The sequence below is a fragment of the Primulina tabacum genome, chromosome 5, assembly GCF_025594145.1.
Source record: "Primulina tabacum isolate GXHZ01 chromosome 5, ASM2559414v2, whole genome shotgun sequence".
NCBI lineage: Eukaryota > Viridiplantae > Streptophyta > Magnoliopsida > Lamiales > Gesneriaceae > Primulina > Primulina tabacum.
The window spans coordinates 42,234,049-42,247,513 of NC_134554.1; the positions used below are offsets into that span (position 1 = coordinate 42,234,049).

The 13,465-nt window shown below is 37.5% G+C and overlaps 1 protein-coding gene across 1 annotated transcript; it reads right to left on the bottom strand.

Annotated features, from left to right (window-relative positions):
- Nucleotides 1-12,281: 12,281 nt before the first annotated feature.
- LOC142544490 (uncharacterized) lies at nt 12,282-13,049 on the bottom strand. The gene has a single exon (XM_075651533.1). It carries the CDS (start codon nt 13,047-13,049, stop codon nt 12,282-12,284), a length of 768 nt encoding a protein of 255 aa, XP_075507648.1.
- Between the last annotated feature and the right edge of the window lie 416 nt (nt 13,050-13,465).

Sequence of the window (13,465 nt, forward strand, 5' to 3'; positions counted from 1 at the left end):
CTCAAGCTGTAATGCCTGAAATAATATCACAAGTTGTTGATTTAATAATATGAGATTACTAAATAATTAATGATTTTTAAAGAATGAAATATGACATATGTTGGTCATATGAAGTCCAAATTATTTAAAATTTGGATATAACGTAGAAAACTCAAAGATATAGAAGTTTCATGTTTTGAGTTTTGGAAAATTTGATCGTTTGACTAGTCCAAAGAGATTTACTGGTGTTAAAATTTTAAATATATTATATTATATTATATATATTATATAATATAATATAATATTTAAAAAAAAAGAGGGAAAATTAAAAAAATTTTGTTAAATCAATTCCACCGAACCGAAGAAAATGAAGGAACAGCGCTACGAGAGAGGAGAGAAAAGAAAAATGGCATTTCAATTTTCTTTTCGATCGCGCGATTTGTCGGTTTATCCAATCGACAAACCGATTTCAGTTCTGGGATCGTTGACACGAGGTCTTCGATTTGAGGTATAAATTTTATATTTTTGGTGATGTTTGAAATTCGTCGATTTCTGGAAGAAATCCAATAAATTGTTAAATCATACTGAAATTGAAGATTGTTGAGTAGTGTATGATTTTAACGAAGTAGAGAAGATTATTGTGTTGTTGTTTTGAATTATTCCTAATTTATTATAATTAGGGATTTTTAATCATTGGATTGAGATTGGAGAGTTGTTTGTCAGTTGTTATTAATTCTGATTATATATTCGGAGTCTACGAAGTATATGCTACACGTTGATATAAAGTTTTCGTAATTTGACGGATGTTGTAAAATAGCCTATTATTTGAAGTTAGTTAATTAGGGTGTATTTGATGGTAGTATTGTGAACTAAATACACCAGATTATTAAATTGTTGAACAATACGAATTTATAATCGAGTTTTATATTTTGTTGAATTAATTGTTGTTGGGCTATTTGATGTTATATATTGAGGCTGTTATAACTGTGTTGATACGGTGACAATGATCTGATAATTATTGTTGAATTATTTAGATACATCACAAGCCTCAGGATCAAAGAAATAGCCAGATTGTATATATACTCGATTATCAGGTACGTGTTGACGTACGAGCATATGTTGTTATTGTTTAGTATTGATGAATACTATTGCGTTGAACGATGATAAATCACCGGAATTGGGTGATTTGATATTATATTTGTTGTTGTTTATTATTGTTGATATTGTTGACTATCGTTGTTGGGAGACGTCTCGTTGATGTTGTCACATTGATGTTGTTCGTTCAACGATATTGATGTCGCCGGAGTTGGGGTGCGACGTATCGTTGATGCTATTCGTTCGACGATATTGATGTCGCCGGTGTTGGGATGCGACGTATCGTCGATGTTGTTGTTCGTTCGACGATATTGCTGTCGCCGGAGTTGGGGTGCGACGTATCGTCGATGTTATTGTTGCAATGTGATGTTGTTGAGGTTGTTGATGGTTGATTGTCCAGAAACGGCAAATGGGGTATTTCTGTTATCATTTCAGTTATATCTTATGTTGTTGTTAATATAACTGTTATGTATTGCGATGATGATTGTTGTATATGCTCATCCTTGGAGGGCTGTTTCTGTTGGGCAGGTTACAGGACTATGCGTGAGACAGGATAGTGGTGAAGGACTAGGTGTGTCTAGTCAAACAGTCTTGTAGTTGATAGTAGATAGAGACAGTATAGCTTATTGTCTTATTTGAGTTGTATGTGTGTATTTATTATACTGTTTCTGCTACACTGACGTAGATAGTGTGGTGATTGCACTATTTTGTCGTATATGCATTATATTATTACGTCGTCGAAAAGAAAAAAAATTTATGCATATGACGTCACATGTTGCATGATTACGTGGCGAGGTTTGGGGCGCCACATTTGGTGGTATCAGAGCATATGTTAGATGTCAGGGATGGTTAAGAGTTGGGTTTGTGATGATGGAGTTGGATGACGATATTATCTGCGTGTGTCTGTGCATTTGACTTGTTATTGATGATTTCTCGATATGATTGATTGTTCTTTAGTTGCGTGTACTTTCGTGCGAAAGGTGTGATGATGATTACTGGATTGTAATTGTTAAATGTTATGATTAACAATTTGATTTCCAGTGATGGCAGCTAGAGAACAGGTACATCCACACGAGAAAACAGACGAGGTTGACAGTGGATTTGGACAGATAAATCCATTGCCACCTCCTCCTATGGGACAGGCACCAGCAGATCAGCCTTTATTGCCTGGTGAGTTGACTTTGGCACAGTTCAGCAGTTATCTTCCGCCGAGATTTGATAGTTTTGAGACCGGTGAGCGACCAGAGGAGTGGATTGAGAGGATAGAGCAGATATTTGTGACTGCACTGTGTGCTAGATCTGCTTGGTTACGATTGGCTACATTTCAGCTTTCGCGGAATGTACTATTGTGGTGGCAGACGACTGAGGCCGGATTGAGAGCTCAGGGCCGTACTGTTGATTGGGATGTGTTTCGGTCTCGTTTTCTTGATAAATATTTTTCTATAGCAGCCAGACAAAAGAAAGAGAAAGAATTTGAGGATTTGAGACAGGGTAGTATGTCTGTTGCTGAGTATGAGACTCGATATTCTGCATTGTTGAAATATGTGCCACATATTGCTACGAATGTTCATGCTAAGATGAGGCATTTCTTGAAAGGGTTGAAGTTAGAGTTATTTGATCGTGTGCAATCAAACAACCCGGTATCATTTGAGGATGCAGTGACGAGGGCTGAGATGGCTGAGTTAGTTATGCAGGAGTATGGGGCTCAAGGACGATTATCAAAGCCGACTAGGGAGTCATTGCGACCTCAGGGACAGTCTTTTAAATATCAGAAGGGTTCATCTTCTTCTTCAGCATCATCTGGGAAGCGTCGATTTGATTCACGACGTGTTGAGAGTCGTGGGGGCAGTTCTCAGTCTGTTCAGGGGCAAAGAAGAGAGTCCAGAGCAGTGAGATGTTATCGTTGTGGGGGACCTCATCTGATCAGAGATTGTACACAGACCGAGATCACCTGTTTTGAGTGTGGCGGTGTTGGTCATCTGGCGAGACAGTGTCCTAGTCGTGAGGGACAGCGAGAGCCTAGGAGTGCTAGAGGTAGATCCTCAGAGAGAGGAGGACGACAGCCTCAGTAGTTTACACCACGACCTTCTGGAGGACAGCCACGTATGCAGGGAGCTGGTCCGCCTCAGGCACAGGTGTATGCTTTGACACGAGAGCAGGCAGAGGAGGCACGAGAGGAGATGATAGCGGGTAAGTGTTATTTATGTTCTTATCCTGCTTATATTCTTGTTGATACTGGTGCCTCGCATACTTTTATATCGAAGAGGTTTGTGGTTGAGCATCATATGCGCTCGTCTCCATTGTCTATGCTTTTTTCTGTTTCGACACCTTCTGGAGTTGATATATCAGTTGTATCTATGATATCAGATGGTATTATTTCTTATGAGGGCTATGAGCTGAGATCCGATATGATTATTCTAGAGATGACTGATTTTGATTGTATTGTGGGAATTAATGTGCTGAGGAGATATTGTGCGACAGTTGATTGTTATCAGCGGGTGGTATATTTTTATACAGATGAGAAAGAGCGTTGGACATTTCATGGGAAGGGTTCTCGTCCCCATGTTCCGTTGGTATCTGCCATCCGGATGTCTCGGTTATTGGAGCATGGGCATGAGGGTTATCTTATTTATGCTGTAGATGTGACAGAAAAGAAGAAGGAGGTGGGAATAGAGGAGATACCTATAGTTGCTGAGTTTGCCGATGTATTTCCTGATGAGATTCCAGGCTTTCCACCAGCCTGTGAGGTGGAGTTTGGGATCGAGTTGATGCCAGATACTTCCCCTATTTCTCGTACTCCTTACAGAATGGCACCAGCAGAGTTGAGAGAGTTGAAAGCCCAGTTGCAGGACTTGCTGGACAAGGGATACATTCGCCCTAGTGTATCGCCTTGGGGTGCACCAGTCTTATTTGTGAGAAAGAAAGATGGAACTATGCGGCTTTGTATCGACTATCAACAGCTAAATAAGGTAACGATTAAGAATAAATATCCCCTTCCTCGTATTGATGATTTTTTTGATCAGTTACAGGGAACCTCAGTATATTCGAAGATTGATTTGAGGTCAGGATATCATCAGATACGAGTTAGAGAGGAGGATATTCAAAAGACAGCATTCAGGACCAGATATGGGCATTACGAGTTTTTAGTTATGCCGTTTGGGTTGACGAATGCTCCAGCTGTGTTCATGAGTTTGATGAATAGGATATTTCAGCCTTATCTCGATCGATTTGTTATTGTGCTTATTGATGATATATTGATATATTCCAGGAGTGAGGCTGAGCATGCAGGGCACTTGCGTTCAGTGTTACAGGTGTTGCGAGATAGACAGTTGTATGCCAAACTCAGTAAGTGTGAGTTTTGGTTGGATCGAGTGGCCTTCTTGGGTTATGTTATATCGAGAGATGGGATTTCTGTTGATCCAACGAAGGTCGAAGCCGTGTTACAGTGGTCTGCACCTACATCTGTACCTGAGATTCGTAGTTTCTTGGGTTTAGCAGGTTATTATCGTCGATTTATCGAGGGATTTTCAAATATTGCTAGGACTTTGACATAGTTGACTCAGAAAGGTGTGCGATTTCAGTGGTCTGAAGCATGTGAGAGGAGTTTTCAGGAGTTGAAGCACCGACTGACGACTGCACCGGTGTTATCAATTCCTACAGAAAATGAGAGGTTTGTTGTTTATACTGATGCATCATTACATGGTTTGGGATGTGTTTTGATGCAGGATCGACATGTTGTGGCATATGCCTCGAGACAGCTGAAACCACACGAAACAAGGTACCATGTGCATGACTTGGAGTTGGCAGCCATTATCTTTGCCTTGAAGATATGGCGACACTATTTACATTGTACCTCGTTTACGATTTATACTGATCATAAGAGCTTGAGATTTTTGTTTACCCAGACAGAGTTGAATATGAGACAGAGACGATGGTTAGATTTGCTGAAGGATTATGATTGTGAGATTGAATATCATCCTGGTCGAGCCAATCTTACAGCTGATGCATTGAGCCGTAAAGTGAGTTGTACTGCAGAGGATGTGAGTCGTTTATCAGCTATGATGATGTCTTGTTGTTCCTTGAGATATGATTTTGATATCTCGACGACTCCTATCCAGGTATCTACCTTATTAGCTGAACCTGATATATATGGTTGTATTCGTGATGCACAGATGACAGACGAGAGAGTTCAGCGATGGAGGGAGTTAGTTTCTCAGAAACAAGATACTCGTTTTAGAGTGGCTGATGATGGCAGTTTGAGGATGAATGATAGATGGGTAGTTCCTGATATATCTGAGTTGCGCCAGGGCCTGTTGCGGCGTGCACATTGTAGTCGATATTCTATTCACCCTGGTGGCAAGAAGATGTATAAGGATCTACGCTCTCAGTTTTGGTGGAAGGGAATGAAACGTGATGTGATTGATTTTGTACGTCGATGTCTTAATTGTCAACAGATCAAAGCTGAGAGGAGAAGGCCGGGAGGTGAATTGAGGAGTTTAGAAGTGCCGACTTGGAAATGGGAGCACATATCGATGGATTTTGTGACTCATTTGCCAAGAAGCACTGGAACTATTGATGCTACTTGGGTGATTGTTGATCGATTGACGAAAGTTGCACATTTTATACCCTATAGCATGAGTAGTACGTACTTGACGATGGCACAGTTGTATATACGAGAGATTGTACGGTTGCATGGGATTCCAGTGTCTATTATTTCTGATAGAGATCCTCGATTTACTTCTCATTTTTGGGAAGGATTGCAGACTGCGATGGGGACAGAGTTGAGATTGAGTACGGCTTATCATCCCCAGACAGATGGTCAGACTGAGCGTACTATTCAGACGCTGGAGGATATGTTGCGTGCTTATGTTATGAATTTTAAATCTGTTTGGCAGTCATCTATTCCATTGGTAGAGTTTGCGTATAACAATAGTTATCAGAGTAGTATTCAGATGGCTTCATTTGAGGCATTGTACGGGAGACGTTGTAGATCTCCGTTATACTGGGATGATGTTGATCGAGCTGCAGTTACCGGTCCTGATATGATTCATGAGATGGAACAGAAAGTAAAGTTGATACAGCAACGATTGAAAGCAGCTCAAGATAGACAGGCCGTCTTTGCCAATAAAAGACGAAGACCTTTAGAGTTTCAGCAGGGCGATCGAGTATTTTTGAAAGTTTCTCCTTTTCGTGGCACAGTGCGATTTGGTATGAAAGGAAAGTTGGCACCGAGGTATGTTGGCCCGTATGAGATATTGTAGCGGATAGGCACTTTGGCTTACCGATTGGCTCTACCTCCATCTTTATCTGGTATTCATGATGTGTTTCATGTATCGATGTTGCGGAAGTATGAGCCGGATCCTTCACATGTGTTGGATATTTCTGAGGTTCAGTTAGATCCTGACGTGTCTTATGTTGAGAGACCAGTTTGTATTTTGGATCGATCTGAACGAAAGCTTCGTAGTAAGCTTATACCGATGGTGAAGGTTCAGTGGGAACATAGAGGTGTCGAAGAGGCCACTTGGGAGACAGAGCGGCATATGAAGGAGCTCTACCCCTACTTATTCTGATGGTATGACGTATCTTTTATTTATGCATGTTATTACTGTTGTTGATTAATTTCGGGGTCGAAATTCATTTAAGGGGGGTAGAAATGTAATGCCTGAAGTAATATCACAAGTTGTTGATTTAGTAATATGAGATTACTAAATAATTAATGATTTTTAAAGAATGAAATATGACATATGTTGGTCATATGAAGTCCAAATTATTTGAAATTTGGATATAACGTAGAAAACTCAAAGATATAGAAGTTTCATGTTTTGAGTTTTGGAAAATTTGATCTTTTGACTAGTCCAAAGAGATTTACCGGTGTTAAAATCTTAAATATATTATATTATAATATAATATAATATTTAAAAAAAGAGAGAAAATTAAAAAAATTTTGTTAAATCAATTCCACCGCACAGAAGAAAACGAAGGAACAGCGCTACGAGAGAGGAGAGAAAAAGAAAAATAGCTTTTCAATTTTCTTTTCGATCGTGCGATTTTTCGATTTATCCAATCGACAAACCGACTTCAGTTCTGGGATCGTTGACACGAGGTCTTCGATTTGAGGTATAAATTTTATATTTTTGGTGATGTTTGAAATTCGTCGATTTCTGGAAGAAATCCAATAAATTGTTAAATCATACTGAAATTGAAGATTGTTGAGTAGTGTATGATTTTAACGAAGTAGAGAAGATTATTGTGTTGTTGTTTTGAATTATTCCTAATTTATTATAATTAGGGATTTTTAATCATTGGATTGAGATTGGAGAGTTGTTTGTCAGTTGTTATTAATTCTGATTATATATTCGGAGTCTACGAAGTATATGCTACACGTTGATATAAAGTTTTCGTAATTTGACGGATGTTGTAAAATAGCCTATTATTTGAAGTTAGTTAATTATGGTGTATTTGATGGTAATATTGTGAACTAAATACACCAGATTATTAAATTGTTGAACAATACGAATTTATAATCGAGTTTTATATTTTGTTGAATTAATTGTTGTTGGGCTATTTGATGTTATATATTGAGGCTGTTATAACTGTGTTGATACGGTGACAATGATCTGATAATTATTGTTGAATTATTTAGATACATCACAAGCCTCAGGATCAAAGAAATAGCCAGATTGTATATATACTCGATTATCAGGTACGTGTTGACGTACGAGCATATGTTGTTATTGTTTAGTATTGATGAATACTATTGCGTTGAACGATGATAAATCACCGGAATTGGGTGATTTGATATTATATTTGTTGTTGTTTATTATTGTTGATATTGTTGACTATCGTTGTTGGGAGACGTCTCGTTGATGTTGTCACATTGATGTTGTTCGTTCAACGATATTGATGTCGCCGGAGTTGGGGTGCGACGTATCGTTGATGCTATTCGTTCGACGATATTGATGTCGCCGGTGTTGGGATGCGACGTATCGTCGATGTTGTTGTTCGTTCGACGATATTGCTGTCGCCGGAGTTGGGGTGCGACGTATCGTCGATGTTATTGTTGCAATGTGATGTTGTTGAGGTTGTTGATGGTTGATTGTCCAGAAACGGCAAATGGGGTATTTCTGTTATCATTTCAGTTATATCTTATGTTGTTGTTAATATAACTGTTATGTATTGCGATGATGATTGTTGTATATGCTCACCCTTGGAGGGCTGTTTCTGTTGGGCAGGTTACAGGACTATGCGTGAGACAGGATAGTGGTGAAGGACTAGGTGTGTCTAGTCAAACAGTCTTGTAGTTGATAGTAGATAGAGACAGTATAGCTTATTGTCTTATTTGAGTTGTATGTGTGTTTTTATTATACTGTTTCTGCTACACTGACGTAGATAGTGTGGTGATTGCACTATTTTGTCGTATATGCATTATATTATTACGTCGTCGAGAAGAAAAAATTTTATGCATATGACGTCACATGTTGCATGATTACGTGGCGAGGTTTGGGGCGCCACACAACCACACACACTCCCAACTTGCTTCATGCATTGCAATAATCTCAGAGTGATTTGAAGACGTCGCTGTTAAGGATTGCTTCACCGACTTCCATGATATAGCAGTGTCTCCTCGTGTAAACACATAACCTGTCTGTGATTTAGCTTTATGTGGATCAGAAAGATATCCTGCATCTGCATATCCTACTAAAGGAGACTTTGATTTTGTCGAATAAAATAATCTCATATCAATTGTACCCCGAAGGTAACGAAATATGTGTTTTACACCATTCCAATGTCTTCGGGTTGGACATGAGTTATATCTCGCTAACATATTAACAGAAAATGATATATCTGGGCGAGTACAATTTGCGAGATATGACAGTGCACCAATGACACTTAAATATGGTACTTCTGGACCAACGATTTTTTCTCCATTTTCAGGTGGTCGAAAAGGATCTTTGTAAGCATCAAGTGATCGAACAAACATTGGTGATGCTAATGGGTGTGCCTTGTCCATGTAAAAGCGCTTTAATATTTTTTCTGTATATGATGATTGATGAACAAATATTCCCTCTTGCAAATGTTCAATCTGCAATCCGAGACAAAATTTTGTCTTTCCTAAATCTTTCATCTCAAACTCATTTTTCAAGTAATTGGCAGTTTTAGTAAGCTCTTCTGGAGTGCCAATAAGATTTAGATAATCAACATATACTGTCACAATTGCAAAATCCTCATCTGTTCTTTTTATAAAAGCGCATGGACAAATAGCATTATTTGTGTATCCTTCTTTTAACAAATATTCACTAAGACGATTGTACCACATGCGACCAGATTGCTTTAATCCATGTAAGGATTTATGCAGTTTTATTGATAACATAGCTTTGGGCGCTTCACCATTTTCTTTCGATAATTTGAATCCTTCAGGCACTTTCATATATATATCACTATCAAGTGAACCATAAAGATAAGCAGTTACAACATCCATAAGTCGCATATCAAGAGTTTCTGATACTGCTAAACTGATTAGGAATCGAAAAGTAGTGGCATCCATCACAGGTGAATATGTTTCCTCATAGTCAATTCCAGGTCTCTACGAGAAACCTTGGGCTACGAGTCGGGCCTTGTATCTTACAATTTCACCATTTTCATTCATCTTTCGTACAAAAACCCATCTGTATCCTATTGGGATTACATTTTCAGGTGTTCGTACTACAGTTCCAAACACTTTATGTTTTTCTAGTGAGTCTAATTCAGTTTGTATGGCCTTCTTCCACTTTGGCCAATCATATCTTTGTTGACAATCCTTAACGGATTGTGGTTCTGGGTCTTCATTATGTATGATGTCAAGGGCGACATTTAGGGCAAAGACATTGTCAACAATTGTGTTATTTCGATCCCATAATTTTCGAGATGATATATAATTTATTGAAATCTCATTATTTTCATGAGAATTTGATTCTTCAGGAATAATATTATCCAAGTTTGGTTCATTGATCTCTCTTACCATATCATCCAAGATTTCTTCTTCGGGAGCTTTTGAATTTTCTTTCTCTTGTACCTTTCTTTTTCGAGGTACAATATCCTTTGAACCAATTGGTCGACCACGCTTCTGGCGTATTTTAGATTCATTTGCAGGTTGAATAATAGCTGGTCCTACGAGGACATCAATTTTTACAGGGGTATTCTCTGCATGTATATGTGACTTTGTCACATTCTTTGTATTAACAAAAGCATCGGGCAATTGATTTGCAATTCTATGCAAGTGAATGATTCTTTCAACTTCTTGCTCACATTGATTATTTCGAGGATCATAATGAGATAGTGTTTTCTCATTCCAACAAATCTTTTGTTGTTCTTCGGGACACAACTTTATTTCTCCTAGGTTTGAAAATTCCAATTCATCGAAGTGGCAATCTGCAAATCTCGCAGTAAACAAATCTCCTGTTAAAGGTTCCAAAAATCTAATAATAGATGGTGAATCATATCCCACATAAATCCCAAGTCTACGTTGTGGGCCTATTTTGGTTCGCTGTGTAGGTGGGAGAGGGACTTGTACTGCACAACCAAATACTCGAAGGTGAGAAACATCAGGCTCTCGACCATAAGCAAGTTGTAAGGGTGAGTATTGGTGATAATTAGTTGGCCTTATACAAATCAATGATGCAGCATGTAATATGGCATGTCCCCACACAGATGATGGAAGTTTGGTTCTCATCAATAATGGTCTAGCAATTAATTGCAAACGCTTAATAAATGACTCTGCTAAGCCATTTTGTGTATGGACATGGGCAACCGAATGCTCAACTGAAATCCCTATTGACATACAATAGCCATTAAATATCTGCGATTTAAATTCAGCAGCATTATCAAGACGAATTGTCTTGATTGAGTGATCTGGGAATTGAGCTCGTAATTTAATAATTTGCGCAAGTAATCTAGCAAAAGCTATATTTCGAGTTGAAAGCAAACTAACATGTGACCATCTAGTAGACGCATCAATCAATACCATGAAGTATCGAAATGGTTCACATGGTGGGTGTATAGGTCCACAAATATCCCCATGAATTCTCTCCAAGAAGGTTGGGATTTAAAATCAATCTTTGTAGGGGAAGGTCTTATAATTAGTTTGCATTGTGAGCAAGCTACACATGGATAATCATTGTGTAAAAGAATCTTCTGGGTCTTTAGAGGGTGTCCATGTGAGTTAATTATTATTCTGCGCATCATTGTTGCCCCAGGGTGACCAAGTTGATCATGCCATAATTTGAAGCTCTGTTGGTCAACAAACTTCTAGTTTGTGACAATGTTTGCTTCGACTGTTTTTATTGTTGTAAAGTACATTCCAGAAGGAAGTGCACATAATTTTTCTTTTATCTGCTTCTGGCCAGATATAATAGATGTTATGCAAAGGTATTCGAAATTATTTTCATTTAATGTTTCAATATGGTATCCATTTCGGCGGATGTCTTTAAAGCTAAGCAAATTTCTACTGGATTTGCTCGCATATAGGGCATTTTCAATATATAGGCTTGTATTATTTGGTAAAATAATTTTTGCCTTTCCATAACCTTCAATAATTTTTGATGCACCCGATATTGTTGTAACATTATTTTCAGCTAATGTTAACTCCAAAAAATACCTTTTATTTTGAAGAATGGTATGTGTTGTACCACTATCCACTAAGCATTCATCCTGACATTTCATCGTTAATCTAAAATAAAAATATAATTCAATAAGCTAAATTCAATAAATAATGTGTAAAGCTTTCAAAGGAAATATTTTATTGAATAATGAAAACATTTATTGAATAACAAAATAAACGTCCATGACAAATCCTAAACATGAACTGAACATCAAAATAAAAACGAGACCACGATAACCTAATAAACAATAGAAATTCAAAGTAGGAACAAGAGCAATGAAAGTAATTACTTATTATTTTCTAACACACCACCACCAATCAAATTATCTATATTTCCATCTGGATTAGCAAAGAAATCAGAGACGTCCAAGTGAGTTATATCAATTGGATCATCATTGTCCACAAAATTTATCTCCATTTTTCCATTTTCCTTGATTGATTTTTGGTATAGATCCACAAGATGTTTTGCCGTACGACAGGTACGAGACCAATGCCCTTCCATTCCACATCTATAACATTTTTCTTCATATACTTTGGAACTCTTCTCCTTTGCTTCTTCATTATTGGAATTTCACTGCTGGTGGCTTGTTTTATGTTTCTTTCCATTTTGTTGCTGATAGTATCTTCTTTGGCCACGCCCACGCCCACGTCCACGTCCACGTCCATTGTTATGATTTTGAGTGGAATTAGCATTCGCTTCAGGAATTGCAATTTCATATTCTTCAGGAAATGTAGTTCCATTTGCTTCAGGAAATGGTGTGGATCCAGTTGGGCGCATTTGGTGATTTTTCATGAGCAGCTCATTGTTTTGTTCAGCAACTAGTAAGCATGAGATGAGTTCAGAGTACCTTTGAAATCCACGTTCACGATATTGCTGCTGCAGCAGTACGTTTGATGCATGAAAAGTGGAGAATGTTTTTTCTAACATGTCTTGATCAGTGATTTTCTCTCCACAAAGTATCAGTGTGGAACTAGTCTTGAATAATGCAGAGTTATAGTCACTTACGAACTTAAAATCTTGTAACCGTAGGTGCATCCATTCATATCGGGCTCTTGGAAGAATTACAATTCGTTGATGGTCAAATCTTTCTTTTAGATTTTTCCAAAGATCTCGTGGCTCTTTCACAGTGAGATATTCGACTTTCAACCCATCATTGAGGTGATGACGGAGAAAAATAAGTGCCTTTGCACGGTCCTGCTGGGACATTTCATTTCTTTCTTTTATTGTATCTCCTAAATTCATAGAGATAAGGTGGACCTCGGCATCCAAAATCCATGATAAATAATTTTTTCCAATCAAGTCAAGTGCTTCAAATTCAAGTTTGGTGATGTTCGCCATTGCAACTTAAAAAAAAATTTTATAATTTGAATCATGACATAAATAGAGTAAAATTGCATTACTATTATTGAAAATAAATATTATAACAAATTATGCATGTTACTATTTTTACTATGTAATTTTGAAATTTTGTTATTCTATTTGTTAAACTAACATCGATGCAGGTGTACATTGAGATGTACTCAATTAATAATTTATGTATCTATTACAAATTGCGCTAATTACAAATTGTAGCATTATAAACTAAAGAAAAAAATAAAACTCTTTTTATGCACAATTATTCTAAATACGTAAAACAAATATCACAGAATCCTGCCCAACTTCGTAAACAAGCCATATATTTCTTGAAAAGGAAAAAATCCAACACTCTGGACTTAAAGAAATTATAATAAAATTTATGTCTTAAAAAAAAATTA

Excerpts from the sequence above, each read along its gene's own strand:
- LOC142544490 (XM_075651533.1), bottom strand. The coding sequence starts at position 13,049 with ATGGCGAACATCACCAAACTTGAATTTGAAGCACTTGACTTGATTGGA.